Source organism: Synchiropus splendidus, chromosome 15 (genome assembly GCF_027744825.2).
Source record: "Synchiropus splendidus isolate RoL2022-P1 chromosome 15, RoL_Sspl_1.0, whole genome shotgun sequence".
In the NCBI taxonomy this organism is placed as follows: Eukaryota; Metazoa; Chordata; class Actinopteri; order Syngnathiformes; family Callionymidae; genus Synchiropus; species Synchiropus splendidus.
In genome coordinates this window covers 2,988,954-3,012,142 of record NC_071348.1, presented here as the reverse complement: position 1 = coordinate 3,012,142, position 23,189 = coordinate 2,988,954, and the positions used below count along the sequence as shown (strand labels likewise).

The following is a 23,189-nucleotide window of genomic DNA, read 5'->3' as shown; positions in this document are numbered from 1 at the left end:
CAGGTGAATAGGATCACATGAAGGATGAAAACTGTCTCCAGCAAGACTGTAGATTGAGCATTGAATCGTTGAGTTTTAATGTCATCTGTAGCTTCTTAGCTCAACAACTCCTGAGACCATCACAGGCTTTTAATCTGTTTTCGTTTCTCATTCGTGGTGATCAAAGGTCGCTGGTGGGTTTGAACCTCTGACCTCCAGTCTCATGCGATGGCTGCTGTTGGCCTATGGGGGGGGGGCGCTGCTCACTGTTAAATCGCCAGTACCTTTGTACAGAGACAGAAAAGTTGATATTTCTCACCAGCGTCTACTTCTTTTTGTCACCGAGAGACCGGATTTATAAAACACGTTGTAATTTAAGACTCAGATGTGTGTGTGTGTGTCAGCGCATGTGGGGGTCCACTGGGGGGCAGAGGGTCTGGACCGAATCCCTCCTGACATAAGGCAACATGGCTGCTTATTATGTTTAGCCAGGATGCAAACTAACACAAGGCTGCTGCAGCTTGATTTGTTATTTAGTATATATTTGTTGACTTTGAACGAAGTTACACGAAAGATACGTAATTCAATAGTTGCTCTTCTAGTAATTACAGTATGTGTATTAAATAAATATGAATGAAGAATCGTGTATATTCCTCATCCCTCATTGTAATTTTAGTTATGTTTAATATAGACATTGATCTTTGTTCGTTTGTGATTAACAATTCTTTTTTTAAAATAACTGAACACACGCGCAGTAAAGTGGCGGCAACAGTTAAGGAATAACCAAGCTGATCAAAGGGCCGCGGTGTCTTGTGGGAAGTGTAGTCTCCCCAACACAAAGGAGTGCGGTTTCGTGACGCCCACGGAGGCGCTGCAGCCTCCGGAAACTACCGGTACCACTGTTCCCAGTTCGGGATGGTTTCCGGTTGAAATGTTTGGACTTGGATGCGCGGACCGCAGCGAGGGGAGGCAAGTGTGAGGTGAGGCGCGCGCTACTGCCCCGCGTTAGCTTGGTTCGCGCGGTGGAAGCCGGACTGTGAGGAGGGTCCCGCTAAAACCGAGGGGTACGGGTCTGGGGAGGTGGGGGCGCAGAAGAATGGAGGGAAGGCTCTTCACACACAACAAGTTGTTCACCACCACCTCCGTGCTGACTCGAGGGAAGGGCTTCCTTCCACTGTGTCCTCGCTTAGTTGCTCGGATGCTGCTGACTGTTGTGCGGCTGGAACTCGCGGTGATGCTCTGCGCAGGCGCCCAACACAACAAAGACCGCGTTGTTTTCTCCGCAGCTCTATCGGTGTTTGCTCCCCGATGTCTCCTAAACTCGTTTACAGCGACTGTTTTCCCGCACAAGCCTGTCTCATGCTGGGGCCTGCAAGGATTTTCTTGGGGTGAATGTGGGGGTGCTCTTGACACCATCGCTGACGGCTCTTCAAATTAAAAGCTTTAGAACGAAGCAGTGAGGGCAAACCTGCACTCGCACTCACAATACATCTCTTGAGTGTTGGAGGACACATCTGAAAACATTCTGAGGTGTTATAACAGCAGAATAGAAGTGTACCCCATTGAGTGCAGTGCCTTTGGTGCTCGTGCAATCCAGTCAGAACTTTTCATCTCATCATACTGTTTGTATTATTATTCAGAAGTGTGTCACCCTTTAACTCACCCATGGCTTGCGGAAGTCAACAACTTCTGGTAGGAAGTTTTGTTCACTTAATTCCGCGCAGTAGTGACCCATCAAGTTGTTGGACCGTGAGGCAAATACTGACACAGTACAGGAGCAAAGCTTTAAATCATATTTCACCCACAAAATAGGTGAACATGTTCTGTACTGAGGCTTTTTCAATGAATGTGTTTGGCAAAGGGCTCTTCTTTTGTGTATACAGGCTCAAATCAAAACGACAGATTGACGTTTCCAACCCTAAAATGAATTCATACAATCATAGCTTGAATCACTTAAGATCGACTTTCGAACATCAACTTTGTTTATAATTAAATACAGTATTGTTAATCATAATTAATACTCAAGTTCGTTTTTATATTAGTTAACTACATTAAAAAATATATATCGTCCAAGAACATCTGCAGATTATTAAAGAAGACTCCTAGCCATTTTTTGATTGGTCATACGATGAAAACCGTTGTCCACGATTGTCGTTTCTCTTTTATTTTGAAAACGTGACCGGAAGTGTCCGTGTTTACTACAGGCTGCGGCTCGGGCTGCTGGCGCGAGGTTCGCTGGCGGGGACAGGAAGAGAGACAGGTCGATGCCCCCGGCAGGAAGACGAGATTCCGCTGAATGAAAAACGACACAACAGCTCAGGTAACACTGACATTCCCGCTCGGTTGGAGCTTTTAGTGCGTCAATAAAAGTCGCAGCAGCAGCATCGTCGTAAAGCGACACTTCATTTACTGCTAATTGGACTCGCTGGGGCGAAGATGGAAGACGTGAAGCACGAAGCCGGTGCTGGTGGTGACGCTTCAAATGTCATTTCTTCTTATCCGTAATTCAAGTTTTTATTGTTTAAAATCGTTAAATCCCGGCGCGACAGTAAAGCAGGTGCAATAGCGTCTTGGTGGAGCGTCATTTTATATTTTCAATTTAAATGTCCATCTTGCTTAATGTCATGGAATATTTCTCTGCTGTTTCCTCTGAGACCACGAGAACTCGGAGGGATGCCTCGGATCTTGTGCTCTTACTGAAGCCCGGGACTTTAATGGAGCATTAGGAGGCGACAGTGATGCTGTCTGTCAGCCAGGCCTGATTGATTGAGTGAGGCCACAGATGAAACTGCGGCTGGACTGGAGCATCTCAGCTGTGGTGCTGCTTCTCTGCCTCCTCCTCCGCCTGGTGCAGCAGGAAGCAGAGGTGGAGAAGTAAGAAGTGATGTCTGCACTGCATCACATCAGAAAATTTGGGCTTCTTTTAAAATGGGGTCCCTGCGGTGATGGCACCTTTCTGGGTCAGGCTCGCTCTATGAGGCGTGCCTGACCTGGATCGAGACAAAGTGGCGGCCATCCCACTTCTGTACCTGACTCTGACAACTTGCTCCCAAACGCCGGCTTCCCAGACCGCACTTCTCTGGTCTGACTCCAGGATCTACGGCTTTGTTTCTCGGAGAACTGCTCCGGTTTTTCACATTTGTTTTTGAATCCTGCTCCTCTGCGTGATGCCGAACCAGCTGCTGCCATTTCCTCTCGCTCGGTAATTGAGTCAGCGTATCTTTGAGGGCGTTTGTGGCTCTGAGGAGACTGTAGAGTGGTGATCTGGCCTCCATTTGTTGGTGAGTGTCAAAAGAAATCTCCTTGAAAGTCGTCCCACATCAGTTGCCGGAGCTGTTTGTTCTTCTGAGGTTTGTTATGGATCTTTCTCGCCCCTTCCTCGAGCCTATAGAAGCACAGACATCAGCAGGATACTCAGAGTAGATCCCCTGCTTCTCATCACGCTTCTACCTGACGTTAAGTAAATGAGTAAGCAATAATATATGGGGGATATGTTCAAAAGTATAGTGCAGAAATCTTGTTGCAAATCCGGTGAATTGCACAGGATCTATTTTGGTTTGTCCCTCTGGTGTGTGGGTGTCATGTTGGGCTCAAGTGTCACGGCAGGTGAAGGAGCAAGGAGAGTGGCAGAGGTGCTGATCAGCTCTGACTCTCAGATCGATCTGTCAGTGAGCAGAAGGTTCATAGCCTGAGAGGGAAGTGGCACGTCCTGTTTTCACTGGTCCGTTTTGACTCGGCTTGTAAACCTGACTGAAACAGCAAGTGGCGATACACCGTTGGAATGCAAGCGGGACACATGCATGTGTCATGTGACACAGACATGGACAGCGAACGCTCTGTGGGCCTTGAATATTGAGCCTTTCAGATTATTTCATCCTTCAGCCTCTTAAGTGTGAGTCATCAAGCCAAGGCCGATGTTTAAAGACATGAATTTCCTTCAACAGCGTCACTCTACACACACTCTTTATTTTCCTGCACAGGCATCTGCAGAAACGGTGCGAGAAGATCCATCACACTGTAATATTTATAGGGTATATATTGTGTGGCTCATGTTTGTCGTCACCTCAGTTGCGGCTTCCATCATTCCTTCATTCCATCGACCTTCAGTGTCCCCATTCACATATATACATTTAAAAAAATACATTTTGTTCTTTATCAATACATATATCATGTATATATTGACAACAGTTATTCAAATGATGATTATGGTGTCATTTATTTGTCATTTTCTTTATAACCACTTGTTTTTATTATCATTTTTGTATCGAAGCAAACCATAATTTAATTTAAAGTGCAAAACACAGTTGAATTTCTTTTTTTTTATCAAACTATTATGATTTTAGATTCCAGTTTATAGCATATCGCACTTGTCAGGTCATTTGTCAGATACTCAGTGTGGTGATGATGGTGCAGATGCAGGGGCTCCTTGTAGGTAGATGCCGATGAATGGTAGTTGAGGCAGGTCACAGGCATGAAAAGACTCGTGTCATCGCGAGCATGACAGTGGGTTTCATCATGACAAGGGGGCAGTGATTTATTTTGGTTTCTCAGTTAAATCTAACTGATGAACCAAGCTCAGCTATCGAGGGATAATCGATCTGTTTTCACTTCTGTTTACTGTCAGTTAGAAATAGCTAAAGTGCATCCTCAACTGCGGAGAGGAACTCACTTGCTGCGGTTCCAAAGCAAATCTTCTGCATCAGTAATGTGGCCATTTATTGCCTCGTAGAGTGATGGCCAGAGGATAACTGCTTCATTTCTCCCGTGTCCTGCGCTGCAGCGCTCACCTACTTTTTTGTGCTTCTTCTTTTTTAAACTGACAAGAGCACATATTTGCTTCGATGGCGGCGATTGAAGCTCAACTCACACTCTGCCGCCAGCTAAAGGAAATTCTCAGTGTGACACTATTTTACAACCTACTAGCATCTATCATGGAGCTTCTGAGGGCCACCTCCTGAAGATGTATCTTGCTAAGTGGCTCCTGAAGACACGCAGTTATTGTCAGGATTCTAAGATCTGAGCTCTCGTGCTTTCAAGTTTGCACATAGCTTCAGTGGTGTAAACATTGTATGACAAGCTGCCTGTCAGATTTACTCTCTATTTATGGACAATCTCTTTCCAGGACGACCACACAGATTTGTTGTCTGGAGGCCCAACATAGAGGTGGGACCTGCAGGGAGAGCCATCCTCCGCTCACTTTTCTCATGTAGTTTTCTCTGTCAGCAGGCGGGAAACGATGGCTGATGTCTGCTTCAGGGCAGTGGTGACCTAAGAATGAAGCGTCTCCACCACCGCTAAAGACCTTCACCTTCTCTACCCATGACATTAACCATGTAGGTTCAGTGCTCCTCACATTGCTTTCTTCTACAGTAAATGTCTTATGTGTGGTGGGAGTCAGAGATGAAGATAATGAGGTGGTCAGTGGGAAGGACTAGATCAGTATATATCACAGGGACATGTGGAGTTCGAGGGGAGATGGTGTATGACCAGGCATGTTGGAGAAGAAGTAGAGAAGCTCAACGGAATAGACTCATCATGAAGGAGGACATGAAGAGGAGAGGTGTGATCTGGAACTGAGGATCCCCACCTTTCTCTGCCCTTCCTGTCTCCTCAGTCGGGGGACTGGGTTCCAGGCAAGGCGAGTTCATCCTTCCTACTGTGCTCACTAGGGTTTCTGGGATCGATGTTTCTGTGGTCCCTTGTTCTCTCTGGTCCTCAGCTTGATATCACCACCACTAGTTGGCAGTGTAGTGCCAGGTGTCGTCGTCCTCTGGAAGTTGCTATTTTATTTTCACAATCAGTAAAGAAGCAAGCATACACATGCCAGTTCCCCCAGGAGGATGGACGTGAGGAAAGAGCTGTGAGAGGATGCTGATGCATCGCCACTGATCTTTCAGAACCAAGTTAAACACTGACCCCGAACAGATGACTGATGGATTCGCTGCTGTTTTTCAGGACACGTTGACTGGTGCGCCTCAAGCCCTGTAATGGAAAATCGTGGTGAGTACTGAGTGTGCTGTGGTTTGTAAAGTGCTGTGTGAAATCACTGTATATCTACTGGCTTTATGAGCTCTGTGCTGCCACAAGATACTTCATGAGCCTCAGGGCTCCCTCCACACACTCTGTCCAACTCCAGCAGGACCATTTAGCATGTACAGTTCTAATAGATCAACAAGGTTTAACAAGATGCTGTGGTCAGTATTATCCTGCAACTGCGTTGTGAATATCAACTTGTCTTGGGAAACAGCACAGTTGTGGTAGAATGTTGATGAATATGAAGATGATCTGTGAATACAAGTGAGTCGGGTTTTGGTCGTGTACTTGATCCCCGCTGGGGAGCTCCACTTTGTCTGAGGAAACTCTCCACAGGGGGGAACTTCTTGCCTCAGGCAACTCTGCGCTAGATGCCGGAAACAATGTGTACAGCACAACTCGACACAAACATGATAAATGCTGGGCAGTAAAGGGTCTGTTTAGTTTTGGCTATGGATTGCCACATTATGTTGAGTGATGTGGGGTGGTGGAGGGGGAGGAGTGCACTCACGCTCGGTGGTTAATAGGTGGCTGATGACGACTTCCTTTAGACGTGCTTCGTCGTGGGTCACAAACCAGCTAGAGACAGAGAGAGAGAAAATGAGGGAATTGTCTGAGGCGCAGAGGTGCGAATCGGACTCAGGCCACCCAAGACAGAACCCGCAGTGTGAAACCGCCCTAAGGCTCAGAGGCTGTATCCAGTCCAATAACCTGCAAGACTTTTCATTTTCAATCAAAGTATTGCAGAAACATTAGCAGTTGGAGTTGCTACTGGGGCAAAGTTAAAAAAAAAAAATTTATATATATATATATATATATATATATATATATATATATATATATATATATATATATATATATATTTTATAATTTTTATTTACTAGGAGTCGCTGCAAACCATTTGGTACTTGTAGAATTAGCTTCCCTGCTATTATCCAGTGTCGTTCATTTGACCTTTAATCTCTCCAATGCCAATGCCTGCAATGCAGTGATTCACCAACTTTAGGGATGTAGCGGTGGAGTTATTTTGATTGTCACTAAATACTATTGTCCTACATTTATTTTATCTATAGAGGTAACGGTGTAACCGGCAAAACTCTGATCATCAAATGATGGCTGATAGCATCACCAGTCATCTCAACTCTCTGCAGGGATTGTGGCTGCAGCCTGTAATAGGTATGTCCCGAGCCGATACTCACGATCGGTATCGGCTGCCGGTGCTGCTGTTTTTTGTAGATCGGATAGCATTGGATTTAGTCACAAGACCGGAATGATGCAGCTTCCACCTGTGACTTGCTGATGTCTTACGACGTCGTGACACTTTGCTCAGTTTTGCATCGGATCAGGAGCAGAAAAATCTGGATTGGTTGGGCCATAAACTGTAATCTGAAACGCCTCTGAAGTGTCTCAGAAATTTTTTGTTTGTTATTTTGGCAGGTTAACACATGACTTTTTCGCATGTTTACCAAGACAATAACGTTTCACGCATAGTTATCTTCATGTCCATCCTCAGCAGGGTCTTTAAAGCTCAGGACCTCTGTATGAAATTGATTTCAGGTTTCTTTTGTCTTAGTCTACGTGAATGCCCCACCCTTCCCTCCCTGCTTGGCCCCGCCCCTCACTAACATTTCAGAACTCTGTGGCCTCTCAAAATTCTCAAAATTTCAAAATGTTTAAAATTCATCGGGCAGCACATCTCGCCTCATGGTTCAAGGATGCTGACATGAAAGTTGGGAGTGAAAATGTATGGTTAAGCAGAGATTATGTTGCAGCTTGGCACCGGAGGTCTGAGTTCAGTTTGGGTTTTCAGCAGGCTGAAATTCCATATAGATTATGTCTTCACTCTTGTACAGCCGTGTGAGTGGGTACCTGCTTTGGTCAGTGTGGCCCAGCCTGCTGTCCAGGTCAGGCCAACAGGTTCTGGGCTCACACACATTGGCCCGGCTGGCTCTGGACACAGGCCCGGCCTGGAGCCTGTATGTGGGGCATGGGGAGGCTGTTGCTCTCCATCTTTAGAAGCACAGCAGATGTGGCCAAATGCTGGAAAAAAAACGATCCGTCTAGAAATAATGACACAGCTCGACACTCCGTATTCCTCCCAGCCAGAGGACGAGGCTCAATAGAAATCAAAGCTCTTATTCAGCAGGTCCGGTCCACATTCCCTGCGTTCGCCAAGTTCAGTGAAAGTAATCTGTCTCTCTCCAGTTTAGGGGTCAAATGGGGTGGCTGGCTTTTGGGAACGTGTTGTGTGGGCTTTCTGAATGAAAACCTGAGATGTTGTTGCTCAGAATTCTGAGAGACGAAATCAGAAATGGGCTTTATCTGTTTGAAATTTGCGCTATACATCACTATATACAATTATGTTTTAGTTATTTGCATATTTAAAAATGTTTTTTGTATTCTTAAGGACTTCATTAATTTTAAATAAACTGAAGAAATGTTGCTAACTATCGCTGAGGTAAAAAGAAACTTGAGAAAACTGGCAGGTGATAAACTTTTGAACAACTCCAGAGATAGATTTAAGGATGTTTTCTTCTTAATTGTACTCTGAGTCACATGTAGGTCTTTGCAAAGTTGTGGTGTGCAGTATACAGTCTGGTATTGAGAAGTTTTTGTTTGGTGCTCGACCAGTCAAACGGCCTCTCTGATGGATTGGTCTGTTCAAAAGTCTCGGCAGTAACTTTCAAGTCCGTGAGCGTTTGATGAAGGCAGCTAAGAGTTGTGGATGGAAAACATGCTGTTGGCCACAGACACATACCAGTGCTCGCACACTTCAAATTGAAAACATCACTTTCTCCCAGGAATGGTTGGCATCTGTCAGTGAATGCTGACCTGTGCTGCGAGCCAAGGAGGGAGGGTCAGTGCAGGAGTGGGAGTCCGGCTCCTGGAGGGAGGGAATGTCTTAAGGAGATTGATCGAGGGAGGGACGGAGGGAAGTTCAGAGCTGGGAGGACTACAGGGAATAACAAGAGCTGCAGGAGACGCAGACCAGGCAGGTGCAGCTGCTTCTCTGTCCAGCGGGAAGGATCTGGAGCAGAACAGGTAGAGGCCCCACAGGGGCTCTATCATGGGGCAGAGTCTGGGAGCGGAGACCCCACAGCAGCGCGACAGTGGCGGTGAGTTCGTGCTCACTTGTGACGTGTTTTCTTTGCCAAATCTAAGCTTCCTTACTTTCTGCATTTTGAAAGACATTCCAGCACTGAGAGCGAGACAGAGGGCTGGCTGTACTACAATCAGTTATGCGCCCTCTCCCCCCTCCCCCTCTGCTTCCCCTCACTTCTGCACCACAGTGAGGAATGTTAAATCACTGGGATCATGTGGAGAAATCTCAGCTGTGTTTTTACATACTGATGCACGAACTGGAGAGTCATTTTCTCTCCTCAGATGAAATCTGATGCCTGAAAATACATTTTTGACTCTCTTGCTTTTCTGCGTCTCCTGACTCAGGCACCAGGACGTCACTAACAACCCAAGTGTTTAGTCACGTCAGGAGATTACATTTCAAAATAAGGCTGCCGGGAGTGTGTTCTGTGGTTGGAGGTGTTTCCCAACTGCGGCCCCCCACAGAATAGGCTTGGTTATGTAAGCGATCCGGACGGCTTGGAGAGCGTCAGCGCTCACCTGACTCTGCCTGACATGAGGAGCGATGGTGGGCACCGTCGCGCTGACACACCTCCCTGTTTCCTGACTGCCGCGCCTCATCTTGGCCAAGCTCCTGGTCACTGGCTTGGACTGGAGTGACTGAATGGAGATATCAGCAGCAGTATTTCACGTGGGACACGCTGTGAATGGCTCAGGCTGCTGTGTCAAGGAATAGTATTTCCATGAGCTGTACAGTCAACTATGTGATTCACAGGAAGAGGCTGTCTTTGTTTCAGCCTCAGAACGAGGGTGGAGTGCTGCTTCCTCTCTCTGTTTCCACGCTGCGACCCCCACCTCCTCCACCCGACACACACACACAAACACTCCTCTACTTTTCTGTCTTTTTGCCTTCAGTCCCATTGTCACCGTCACAGTCAGTAACAGGCACAGACTCTCACGCCAGACTTCTTCTTGCGGCTGCTGAAACATGGATGCTCTTCGTCTCTCTTCATAACTGGACGTTTGATTGGATGATTTCTTCACTCCGTTTCAACAGAACACATCGGTCTGGTTTTACTTTCAGTCGGAAGCATCCCACTCGGGTCATTGGCGGTGAGCGCATCGTTCTTTTCCTGCTCTGATGGCTTCAGCTGAGCCTCTGAGCCGGCGACACGCTTGTGTCCTCGCTGGATTTTAAAGGTTTCCAACCTGGATCTATTCATCCGTTGTCCCTGGATGCTTTTTGACTGGTTGAGATGCGACTCTGATCGTGAATGCCTCTTGCATATCAATGGCATGCTGCTTTAGGCCCCGCCATCATGGAAGATGGACCCTCAACCCACCTTTCTCAGGTACAATTGTCTTCACCACACACAGTGTCAGAAGTGGGATGGCTGAGTGTCAGTCAGTGTTTTCTTTTCCTTTCAAAGATTACCATCAACGCTGCTCTTTAACTGTAGCTACCGAGTTTCACGTCGCATGAGTCGATGTGCTCCTGGAGTCGCGACATGTTTCCCAGTCGTCCGCTGGCACTCGATGTTTTCACAACCTGCAGTACCATCTTATCGCTGCCCAATGTTTATCCAGTCTTCTGTGTAGGATGTTGTTTATTAACTCATCTTGTTTAAACAGTCATCGCCGTTGTGTTTCTTTATGACTCAGAATGCCATTTACATTTGTTAACGCCATCCCTGCTCCCAGTTACTCATTACCCAAACCATAGCCTTCTCAACTACAGGTGTTTTTTGTGAAGTGAGGTTTAGATTGTGGAAATAACAAACTGTCCTTGCTGTTGTTTCTGTTTTTAGCCTACAGATTTGTGTATTATTCTGCTCATCATGTGCATCGTCTGCTGTGTTAACTATTGAATATGGTGTTTCAGTGATAAGATTGGTGAGACAGATGTAAAAGAAACTGTTTTTATCCTCAGAAAAAAAGCTGCCAACAGAACAGTACAGCTTAAACTAGGACACCACACAGAAGAGAACTTTGAAAACAAATTCTGAAGAGCAAAAGAACAGAATTATATTACAAAAATAGATGTTGTTTTGTCATTTTAAGGAGTTTGAAACTGTCATGGATCCTGATGTGAGACTGTTGCATGGCATGAATTAATCTTTTTTAAATTATGTTGACCAGATCTGGCGTTGTGAACATTGGAGTTTAGTTCTATGTTAAATGTTTAATAACGTTTTTTTTTTTAGGATGGAAGCCTTAATTAAGCTGCCGAAATCTTATTTGGAGTTAAATGTTGACTTGAGGACAGAGGATGCTGGATTAGATTTAGAGTTTTCTCAGTGTTTGTTTCCCATGTTGGCAGTTGAGGTCACCTTGTGTCTGCCAGTCGCTCTGTGTTTTCCCCGAGTGTTGCCTCTGCTCCCTCTCCTCTGGTAAATATTATGTCTCCTGAAACCAGCAGCTGAGAGGAAGACATTGTTTTACACTCTTCTCTGTGGCGGTTCTGATCTGCACTGGCCTGTCAATCACTGAGCTCAAAATGCGTTTCCATGGCAGCAAAATGCCAGTTATCAAGTCTCAATGGCGACTGACGCTGGCGTTCTAAAAATGCCACACTCCTGTGATTGTCGCTGGTTTTTCCTCTCCTGCTGCCTCGGTCGTGAGTTCGACCCTTCAGAGGACAGATGAGACTGAAGACTACAGCCACAAGTGACAGGGGACAATCCTGTGTGACAGCTAAGATCGTGTGTGTGTGTGGAGGAGGATGTGGCCGTGTTGTGCTCAAGCATGCTTGGTCTGGGAGGAATGCAGCTCATGCTAGTAGACGTCCCACTGATCACGTCTTCCTTTAAGATGTGGCTTAATTTTAGCCTTTAGATCATCAGTTTTAATTCCGCCTGTTCTTATTTTAGATGACGAAGCTGAGCAGCACCACAGCGCAATGGTGGCAGAGGTGGGCACCACGGGGGACAGCACCCCGAAACGAAAGGGAAAGTTCTCCACCCTGGGTAAGATCTTCAAACCGTGGAAGTGGCGCAAGAAGAAAAGCAGTGACAAGTTCAAGGAGACATCTGAAGGTAGGTAAACCCATGAAGGGCCTCAGATGAATGGAATAGAATTTTCTGGTGTCCAGGGTGCTTGAAATGTTGTCTCAGCAGCACCTTGAACATAAAATCCCCAATGATTCCTCTTGCTTTGCCCGATAATTGAAGTGGAACACCATTTTCTATCTGTATTTTTGACTTTGCCACTCTGTAGTGACTCAAAGCTTGTATGCTCACATGTCTGCCTTAACCTTCCGTTTTACACAGAGAGCACAGCAGTAATGACAGTGTTAGGGACATCTATTTTGACTGGTAAATTTGGGAATACACAAGCGGTGAAGGATGCTCAGCGTGAGCTACAGGAATTCAAGCTAACTACACAGGCATGACATCATTTAAAGCTCTGAGTTGTGACATGCTTGACTTGCAGCCTCCCTGGTCGGTCACATGACGGTCATCAAAAGCCTGTTGCCTTTATCTTCATCATGTAAATCTCACATGACAGATGAAGGAAATTGAGAAGTGCTTGCTGTGCTTCCAGATGTTGGGATCAAAGAGGATTGGAAGGCAGGAGGTCACCGAAGTGACTTGCAGTTTGATTTGAAATAGAAGTCGATCAGCGTCCGGATTGACGTGACTTTCTTGTCGTTACGGCAGAGCTGGAGAGGAAGATGTCAACGAGGCGAACGCGGCAGGAGCTCATCGAGCAGGGAGTGCTGAAAGAAGAGCTAGACAACGGTACGGCAGCCTGTGTGTGTCTCAACCGCCCTGCGGCCGCCCCACCCACACACTCAGGTCTCCACTCCACACAAACAAGTTCACCTTACAAAAGGTGTCTGAGGCTAAGTCTGGAGGAGTGTAGCAATTCCTCCGTCCTTTTCAAGCACGGCTGTGTCCGTAGCGTGGCGTGCCTCTCTCTCTCTCTCGAGCAGTGGGAAAAGTGGAACAAATTGTGCCCTGCAGTAAAACAGCTTTGAGAGGAGCGAGCACAAATGTTCTGCCCAGGCCCACTTAATAAACCTACAGCTGCTCCTGCTCACCAACAAACACTGGCCGTCCACAAAGTCCAAAATCTTACTTTCCACTTTAGGTGAAGACTTTTTGGTGATGCTGGCCTACGAAGCTGAACTTCTTAAGTCTGTCTTTTAAAACTTTAAAACATTTGGGATCCAAAAACGGATTCAGTTTTAGCTGCACAAGCTTGTCAAACATATGGATTCATACAGAAGACACAATTGTTTGATAAAGTGTGAAGTAAATGTATGGTTTTGTGAGTGAATTAATGCAGTTCTGTCGGCCCTTGGACAGATGGAGAGTCACACAACCTGAAGCAGCCTTACGTGAAGAACGGCCACACGCTGCCGGTCGCTCCTGGACTCGGAGGAGGGCTCAACGGTGGAAGAAGCCCTTGTAACCCGAACAAACTCCCATCAGACTCAGACTTTCGGATTAACGCACCTTGGCTTTCCCAGCCAGAGGCCCGATCCCCTCCGGAAGGAGACCGGCGGGGTGCTCCGGGTCACAGGAGCAGTGGACTACATGAGGATGGCAGAAGAGGAGGGTTGGGGCCGCACGTACATGGGGAGGGCGACTGGAAGCCCAACATGATCTGGCACGGACAGATGCATGGACAGGTGGAGGAGGGACGGCGCGGCGGCCGGGGTCACCATGAGAACGGACAGCGGCGGCCAGGGCTGCAGAAGGCTCCCTCTGAGGACTACAGGAGGGGTCGACCTGCTGACTCGGACTGGAAGCCAACGCTGCCCAGACATTCTTCAGCTGAGGACGGAAGAACCCGCAGAGGTGAGCGCCATCTTGTTTCCCCTGCTGGATACTGTGCCCCCCAGCGCCCCCCTCCATCATGCTCATATGCCGTCCTCCCAGATATAGACAGACTGCGCTGGCCTCCCGCGAGTCCTGCTCCAGCTTCTTTTTCAGGAACTTGAGGGAATAACTTGTCCTCTCTCTTCTTTTCCTCATTAATGTGTCGCACACACTTTTTACTATTTCATGTTTGCTCTGTGACTTCAGTGGCACTGATGAGTGAATTTTAGCTTGTCGCTAACATTTCATCAGGAAGAGCGGCTCTCTGAATACGCAAAACTGAGATCCTTTCATTCATTTCTATCATGTCACTAATACTTTGTGTTCGCAGTATTCGTTTTTCTAGCACCACCACAACTACAGATGTACACCTTACCCTCCGTGGTGGTTGGTGCAGCTGCCGTGAGCCGTTTCCTGTCCACTTTTTTACAAGACTGACTCTGTCTCATTTGATGCTTTCCGCTGCTCACGTCACACTCTTCCTCTTTCTACCAAATCTCTCCACTTCCCTGTTTTCTGGAGAACAAAGGCAGCGACTTCCTTTGGTCGCTCATGTGATCTGCATGTCATTAGGTCATGGAATGTGGGAACTGTGTCTCAAACGGAGGATGACTTTAACAGGATATATTTCGCCCTTCAATGTCTGGCCCAGGTGCCACTCATGGTCCTTTGGGTCACACTGTCTACGTACAGCAGCCATTTGAAACTTCACGACAGCGACTCTGTATAGATCAGGAAACAGTCTGGCTGTGCTCGGCTATTTAGTGTGTTTTGGGTTGTGTATGTGCCTTTTATCTTTCCTTTTATCTTGCTGTGATGCTGCTCTTCTATCCTTCTCCCACACTCTTTCTATCTTTATCACATCTGCAGCTTTCTGCCCTGGTTTTCTCTCTTCTCTTCCTCCTCTCTGGTCTGTGTGACGTCACAACCGGCGTCTGTCAATTAATAACTCAGAGCTGTCACAGTATAGAATGAGACTCAAGCAGTGCATGGAGCATGGTGGCAGTGGCGGCGGTGGGCAGTGGGTGTGTTCTGTGCTAATTCCAGCCGCCTACCTCTTTATCTTGGGAGCGCATTTCTGGATAACAAACCAAAGCAAGAGATAGAACTGAGCTGTGGCCACTGAAATGAATCTTTTCTGCTGAAACATGGAGAGACTCTGAGTAGACAAATGCTACTCAGAGTCAGTAATATGGAGTAGGTGATGCAGAATATTTAGCGTGCTGTGAGGCTACAAGCGAGGAAATTAGTTGTAGTTGGATGTCCACAGTTAAACATGAATTCAGGTCGATGTGATGTAGTAGAATTAATGTTTGGCTTCTTTTCATCTTCAAAGAATCGGACAGTCCCTTCGTGGCTGACCCTGAAGCCTTCAGAGACACTCTCCGAGAACCTTTACCCCCGAAACAGACTGTCATGCCTCCAAAATGGCTGATGACCTCTACCCCTGAACCGGGCAGCGAGGGTTCGCCCCGCAACAGCCACCCCACCTCTCAGTACTCCTCCCCTTCCGCCCAGTCGTCCAAACCGGTGCGGTCCATCTCCTCAGCCGGCGTGACCACGCAGCCTTCACCTTCGGCAGCGTCCACCCCTCAGGGCGTCAAGCACCCTCCTTTGCCACCACCCAAGCCGGTGAACAGGCCCAACACGGCCATGCTGGGTAAGCTCTGCTCCAACACGCGGCTTCGTAACACGCAACCCAAGTTCCCCCGTGTCCGTCATGAGAGTTGTTTGTTTGTGTCGTTTTCCCTCCGGTGTTGAGCACAACCTTCTGAGTCAGTCGGCACACACCGACTCACACTCCAGTCCTGGTAATGATGTTATCTCAACAGCTTGAGCTGCCGCTCCCCTGCTAATTTCTCACTACGCCTCAACTATTTTAACAGCAGCTCATCCCCGCCGCTTCACACTCGGAAGATAACAGGGACTCTTGTGGATGTGGGTTGGCTTCTGGCACAGATGCCTCTCTGTGTGTTGCGGTTCAGTCCCACCGGGGATCTTACCCCGTTTATCACGCTCGTGCCCCAACTCTAGAGGAGAGCATGTTCAAATGAGATTTAGCCTTCATGACTTTCCACACTGTCAGTTGTGTGGTTGTTGCAGAGACAGCCTGGATTAGATGAAAGCCATCCAAAAAAACGGCATATATAGATGACAAACCTGACTTAAAATCTCCTTTTTTTTACGCTGCTTGTATTGTTAGCTGTCTTGTTTGTACTGACAATGTGGCCCGAAATACAGTTGCTGTTTGGCATTTATCAGGTTTATTTGAAGCATCATTTGAAGTATCAAAACAACATTTTGTTCTCCCACATGTGGCACCACCGTCCATTATAAAATGCTCCCTGCAAAACCCTGTTTCAGGCTTCTTAACTAGTATTGTTGCAATGCAGCATCGGTTTTGTATTCTAACTTTAAGTTCTAAACTGAACTGCTGAGGCTTTTGAAATAGCATTGATATACCGTCTCAATTGTAAAATTCTATTTGTTCTATGGGGAAAAGCGAAACTTTCGAGACTTTCATTTTAACCCATTTTTTTATCTCCTATGTTCTGAAACTATAACTTTTCCACTTTATATGCTTTTATATTCACATAAATGTCTTATTTGTTGCAAACAGCTACATATTGATATTTCTGTATTTATTTTTTAACAACTTTTTTGTGTCTAATTGTTTGACATCATCAGCGCTGACCTGGTTTCCACACCGAAAGTTCTGCTGACCCAAAAATGCACTTACATTTCTGAGTCTCGCCGCGTGACTTCAAGAGCAGTAGCTTTGTAGACCGTGTCCAGCTGAAGACCTCCATGTCCTTCCTGTTAGTCTCCGCCCTGCAGGGGGGAGAGAATGCTCATCTTCCTTTGTACTGGTCCTGCTGGAGGCGAGAGTGCGAGTACGATGTCTACCTGTCCTTGCCCGTCTACCTGTGCCGGCGGGCTGGAGGCCTGCGCTCAGGTAAAAGGAGGCTCTGCTCTGCTGCAAGGCCCCTGCAGCATTCATCTGGCTGGCAGTCTATTTTCGGCTGGATGTCTTGACCTAATGGCGCTGTAATGTGCTAGATAAGAGATGCATGCGAGAGGTGTGTCTGTCTGCTCTCTTTTCCTCTGAGTTCAAGCAGTTGGTCGTCGGCCTGTGAGACTTGCTGAAGTCCTCTCGGCGTGGTCTCACGGGCGAGGGCTGTCAGAAGGAAAAGGCTGCTTATATAAGTGTTGAGATGATGAAGAACATCCAGCTCATGCTTGTAGCCAGTTCATCTCTTTCTGCACTTCAGCGGCACGGCTTCGGCTGCTAACACAGTTTTGGCTCTCTCTGTGTTTAGATAGCACATGTGGAGCTCTGCATGGAGTCTTAAGAGGTTTACTCTCCTTCGAGAAGAAATCTGCTCTCATAAGATGGTGGCTGAAATGACATCCAGCTCCGTTGGAATAATAGCTTCCTCTTGATTCATCGTGGTGTCATGGTGTTCATTTGCTGCATCGTTATTATTCTTTTAATATATTACAGGCTACTAACCATGACACCACTGCGGTCCAAACACCAGTTGATATGTATTATATCAATTAAGTTTTATTGGATTCATTGGGTTTTTTTATGCTAAAAATACTTTTTTTCAAATGGCCATCATTGGTTGATTCCTTTTCATCTCGAGTTGAATCGACATGTGATGAGTCATGGAGCAGCTATTCGTGTTCCGTACAGACCAAACCTCCTCTCCACTGTTCTGCTGAAGGCGGCTGTAGCGTGTGGCTGCTGAGCATGTCGGCCGTGCACATGTCCATCATCCCAGACCCCGGCCACGTGTTGCACACTAGCACAGCGCTGACCGTCATGTGATACCACTCTGTGTGTATGTGTGAGCGTTGATGCTGCTCTGTCAGACACGTAATCCCACTTTTATCTGTCCATGCTGGCTCCAGACAAACACGGAGATGATGCATGTGCGCTCACCTCACCGCAGTAGCTCACACGACCCCGGCTGATTCGCTGTTGTCGTCCGCAGGGGACCTCATCCAGGGCACCGGAGCCGTCGCAGCCAAGCCCTCCCCTCCCATGCCACCAAAGAGGACGACCCCGGTCACCAAGCGGAACACGGAGGACTCTGCCGCCACGAGCCACGCCATCCACCCGTCACCCCTCGCTCACGAAGACCACGGAAGCCACTCTGTCAGTTTCCAGCTGCCTCCCACGCCGCCCTCCCCCCCGCTCCCCACGCACAGACCACCCTCCCCGCCTCGCCAGCACATACACAGCCACCACCTGCACCATCAGCACTCGTACCCCCACCCGCTGCCCCAGCCCATACCCATGCTGTTCGACCCCCAAAGTCCGACCAACGAGTCCCCCCAGCGCCCCGCGCCGGTCCCGCTGCACATAATGATCCAGAGAGCTCTGTCCAGTCCGGGTCCAGCGCAACCCAACCCAGACGGATCACAGCGTGCACATGCCTTGCTCTTCGAATCCCAACCCGAATACCAAGGGGATCGAGGGCGCCCCCTGCCTGTCAGCATCCAACCACTAAAACTGTGAGTTGGTGGACTTTTCTTTTACTGTCACAGCCTAACGCAGGTGAATGAGTGAATGGATGGCATAGCAGCATGCGTGTGCTACGCTCATGAGGCATTTACCAACTTAATATCTGAAGAGGAATTTTGATTTATTCTGACTTTAAAATTGGTGAAAGTTTATATGAAGTTTGCTCCCACTGTGTCCTGGCAACAGATACAGTGTTATTCATATAAAAGTCAGAGTCATCATCCTCTGGTTTCACTTCATTTTTGTATCTTTAAATAATTATGTTTACTGGAAGACAACATCAGTGATCTCCAAATAGCAGGTTCAACTCAAACACAATGGTGTGTTCACTGACCGTATGATAGCTACTGCTATGCGCATCTTATTTCAATGGTTTAGTGTTATTCATTCAAGCAAACTGAGTGTGTTAAGTTGCTATATTGAGTAGCTCTTAAACAGCCTTCACTTCTCTGCTAGATCGGAAGATGACTATTCTGAAGAGGAGGAGGAGGAGGACGATGAGGAAGAAGAGGAATACGATGGCGAGATCCCGCAGCCGGAGCTGGAACCACGGAGTCGCCGGTGTTTGGTCGGAGACGTCGGTGTTTGTGTGCTGCCGGGTGAAAACAGCAGTGAGGAAGAGGAAGATGATGACGTGAACGGTGGCGAGGACACCGACTCCGATGGTCCGGTGCTTTATAAAGACGAAGACTCTGAAGAGGATGAAGAGGACGAGCCTCCACTCAGTGAGTGCCACTTCTTCTTTTCTTTATCTTGAGGACTGTCAGTGACACCGCTGTGGCTGCGCTGCAGGTGCCCTGGCCAGCAGAGTGAAGAGGAAGGACACTCTGGCGCTGAAGCTCAGCAACCGTCCTTCCGCTGCTGACAGAGACAGGTTCATCCAGGAGAGGAGCAGCAGGGACGACAAACCTCCAGGACAGGCCGGCCTCACTTGGCAGACCAGAGAGCAGTGGGAGGCCATCCGCACACAGATCGGCACCGCACTCACCAGGCGAGTCTCGTCTCGCTCGCACTTCAAACCTGCGGAAAATGATTTGTTGGATCCTTCAGTTTCTGATGATGAAAATGTGTTTCTCTTGCAGACGTCTGAGCCAGAGACCGACCGCTGAGGAGCTGGAGCAAAGAAACATCCTTCAACGTTCGTATGAGCCGCCGCCTCGCCGCGACGTTCACTCGCAGCCTAATGATGATTTAGATCGATCTCCACTCAGACGAGTTCATTACAACACAAACCGAACTGAGGCCTTTATTTTCATGCTGATTCACTTTGTGCTCCTCATCACCACTGAGTCTTAGCAAGATCAGGTAGTTTTGGACCCTGCAGGGGGCGCTTTGTAAGTTAGGTGATAAAACTGGTCAAGGTTTTTTTCTGGTTTTTTTTCTGCTACTGTTCTATTACGATAACTCACGAATCGTAGATGAAGGTTAAAAGCCGAATATTTTAGCCTGAGTTTGAAGTGGTAAAGCCATGTCATGATTTTGCTCTCACAGATTTATCAGAAGTGTTTACCTTTGTCTTTATGTTTACAGAGAAAAACAAAAGATAAATATTAAGCACAGAGAATTTGAATGTTTCAATGTACAAAACAAGATATTGTATACTAATATATTGTATGAGAAGATGTGTGGTATGCAAGTACTAATTTCCTTGCTGCATTAAGAAATGATTCTTGTCCCCTGAGGAGATTATGATGATTCCTCAGTGCTGTCAGATAAGTCTAATTTTAGAAGCCGTATTTATTTTTATCTTCCCTGCGAAGTGGGACGGCTCTCTAAATAAAGCTCTCTTTTCTCTCCACAGCCAAGAATCAAGCTGACAGACAAGCCGAAGTCCGAGAGATCAAACGGCGGCTGACCAGAAAGGTGAGCGCTGCACATCTGTCTGCAGCCTCTCTACTGTCAAATCACATCTCAACCCACAAGCCTTTGAAATGACCCGAAACATCTGCTGGTTGCAGCTGAGTCAAAGACCGACGGTTGCCGAACTCCAGGCCAGAAAAATCCTGCGGTTCCACGAGTACGTGGAAGTGACAGATGCCCAGGACTACGATCGCAGGGCGGACAAGCCCTGGACTAAACTGACCCCTGCAGATAAGGTTTGCTTTCATGGTATTAGAAAACAAGCAAAGAAGTAAGGCGTCTTAAGCTTCACCTGACTCTCCTCAGGCCGCCATCCGGAAGGAGCTCAACGATTATAAGAGCACAGAGATGGAGGTGCACGAAGACAGCAGAATTTACACGAGGTACTGAAGCTGCCAATTCCTTTTTCATACCAAAACAAAGCCCCATATGCCTAAATTTAGCAAATAGGGATGAAGAAAATCTCATAGCATGAGTCCTTATTTTGAGTCTAGAAGAATAGATATTGCATTGTGGTCTTATGTTTTGACTTGTGTTGTGAGGCCAAAATCGTGAATTAATGGTTGCAAGAGTAGCAGTGTGGGAGTAATAATTCAATTGTTTTAGTATTGTAATGTTTGGTGGCACAAAAATACAAACTTTTATTTGCAGGGTTCCCCACATTATATTCATGAACTGTCAGGCCTTAATAGGCATTAAAATGTCTTCAATCCAAATTTCAAGTTTTCATGTTAGTTTAGAATTTCAAAATATTTGCTAGCATTTCTTTATGGATTAAAAACAATTTACAGATTGACTCTTGTGGCAACATTGCCTGGTCACTGTAGCGGAACAAGCAGATCGGTGAGCGACTTCTGGTGGAGATGTTTGCTTTAGGTGTGAATTCTGAGAATCGATATAATGGATGTTTTTCAGTTGATCTAAGATTCAACTTCAACTGACATTTAAATGTCTTGAATTGAAGTGGCCGAATGAACCCAGATTTACATCTAAACCATTTGCTTGTTGTTTTTGAGAACTTTAGTTTCCATTATGGTCCAAATAAAAAAAATATCTATGTATTAACAGACATTTCTAGATTTGCTTGTGATTTGGTTCAGAAGAATCCTGTCAGAATTTCATAGCAGCAGCCGCTTACTAATCAGGCCCATTATGCACGGCAACAGTAGCAGGTTGGCTTTCATGTTAGGCTTTTGTTCTACGGTGGGAGCGGTTTTATCACACTGAAAGTGAGTCTGATCTCCTTCTTGTTTGTCTCCTCAAGGTTCCACCGTCCTTAGCACTCGCTCCATTCCCGGATTACGAAGCACTTAAGATTCCTGCATTAAGAAGCTGCTCTCCCAAGACGGGTCGTCTCCCCGTCTTCCCTCTCCAGAATGTACTGTACAGTCGAGAGACCTGGACCTCGCTCAGAAGACTCCTTCTTTGCCCTCACACTACACAGCTACCACTGTGGCGGCGGCAGCCAAGGACCAGATGCAGTATTTCTCCCAGACAGCAGGGGGAACCACGTGCCAATAAGTGAAGTTTTTTAGAGGGCCTCCAGTGACAGGGCTAACTTTCACTCTGCTACAATGTGGTACCCCTCAGGGACTGGGCTCCAGTTGAAACCTTTAATGTGGCCATGCTGGGTTGCCTTCTTTCTTCTTTGCTGTCCATGAAAATGTAAACTCTTCTTGAAAATGTGAAAACACAATAACACTAGTACCGATCAGATATACTTAACACACTGTAATAATAGTGTATCGAGGACAAAGACTGGGACATGAACTAGACTGGACAACTCTGGGATGTTGTGTGTTTTATATGAATTTGTACAGATTGTGATACTTAAGAAAGAAACCCAGAGTTCTAACTGCGAATTATCACGAGATGCACAAGATATTTTATCATGTCATTTTGATCACAAGTTGTGAACGTTGTTGTTTGAGCCCTTTTTTGTTTGGCTTGCTTGTATTTATGGTTGTGACGTGAGGTGGCCATTTAACTTGAATTAGGATCAACGTGCTTTTAAGGAGGCGGTTGGGATTTTATGTGCCAATGTATTCGATGCCTATAAGTCTGTAGGACTGATATCCATAACAAGCACCTGCATGAGCCAACACAGGTTACTGCACCGTTTGATCCAATAAATAATCACTAACTTCGCCGTTTATACCTTTTTTTAATGCGTTTTTGTACTTCCCTTTAATCCAAACATGCAATGCATTTTCTGTAGCCTCCTCAAATAAGTCCTGCTAATTGTGTCTACTAATATTCAATGGTAAGTTAGATCAGGGATTTATGAAAAGAATATATGAGAAAATGTATAAACGGTTCACAGGGAGTCATTTTGGCTGGATCTTTTCCACTTCTTGAATTGTCGTCAGGCCAGTAGCTAACAGGGTTCGATATGTACAGGTTGATCATAGTTTTAACTGATGCTTCTGTATATCTGGTCTTCCTTTTATTTGAAAATAAATTTAAGTATTAAAGTATTATAGGTTGCTATTTTTTTAAGCACATAACGTTAGCTCCTGATTAAACGCTACAAACGGGAATAAGTTTGTTTTAATTGAATGTAGAACTAATAGACTGATGGCTTCTTATCATTATGTACATAGTGGTATCCAGATCTCAATAAAATTGTTACAATTGCCTGTTTGTCCTGTGTATTCTGTTCACAAAACACTGAAGGAAGAGCATTTAATTTCAGTGTGAATTTGACCTGCATCATTTGTGAGTTTGGGGCGGCTCCAAGCTTTGCAGAAAATGAATGGTAAACGCAAATAAATCTTGAAAATTAACCGAGGCTTTGAATTTATCCATTCTATTTTGACCTAATAAAATCCCTCAGTCGTGCACCGGAAAATTTACTAAAATATTATACCATTAAA

General features: G+C 46.4%; 1 protein-coding gene across 12 annotated transcripts; it reads left to right on the top strand.

The window, feature by feature from the left end:
- Positions 1-799: 799 nt before the first annotated feature.
- phactr4b (phosphatase and actin regulator 4b) lies at positions 800-22,939 on the top strand. Of its 12 annotated transcripts, XM_053886920.1 has the most exons (18): positions 800-959; positions 2,184-2,299; positions 5,102-5,142; positions 5,206-5,312; positions 5,935-5,979; positions 11,964-12,128; positions 12,753-12,833; positions 13,404-13,898; positions 15,256-15,579; positions 16,744-16,875; positions 17,921-18,443; positions 18,910-19,178; positions 19,246-19,444; positions 19,536-19,591; positions 20,255-20,316; positions 20,412-20,549; positions 20,620-20,696; positions 21,578-22,939. In XM_053886920.1, the coding sequence occupies exons 5-18, from the start codon at positions 5,967-5,969 to the stop codon at positions 21,591-21,593; spliced, it is 2,550 nt and encodes an 849-aa protein (XP_053742895.1). In that variant the 5' UTR covers positions 800-959; positions 2,184-2,299; positions 5,102-5,142; positions 5,206-5,312; positions 5,935-5,966; the 3' UTR covers positions 21,594-22,939. The 12 variants fall into 12 exon arrangements, with proteins under 12 accessions (XP_053742895.1, XP_053742891.1, XP_053742894.1 ...); XM_053886916.1 differs by lacking the exon at positions 5,102-5,142; XM_053886919.1 differs by lacking the exon at positions 5,102-5,142 and having other exon boundaries at positions 5,203-5,312.
- Positions 22,940-23,189: the final 250 nt, after the last annotated feature.

Coding starts and splice junctions, on each gene's coding strand:
- phactr4b (XM_053886914.1), top strand. CDS start 10,385: ATGGCATGCTGCTTTAGGCCCCGCCATCATGGAAGATGGACCCTCAAC. Junction 19,445..19,535: donor ATCGGCACCGCACTCACCAG/GCGAGTCTCGTC, acceptor TTTCTCTTGCAG/ACGTCTGAGCCAGAGACCGA. Junction 20,317..20,411: donor AACGGCGGCTGACCAGAAAG/GTGAGCGCTGCA, acceptor TGCTGGTTGCAG/CTGAGTCAAAGACCGACGGT.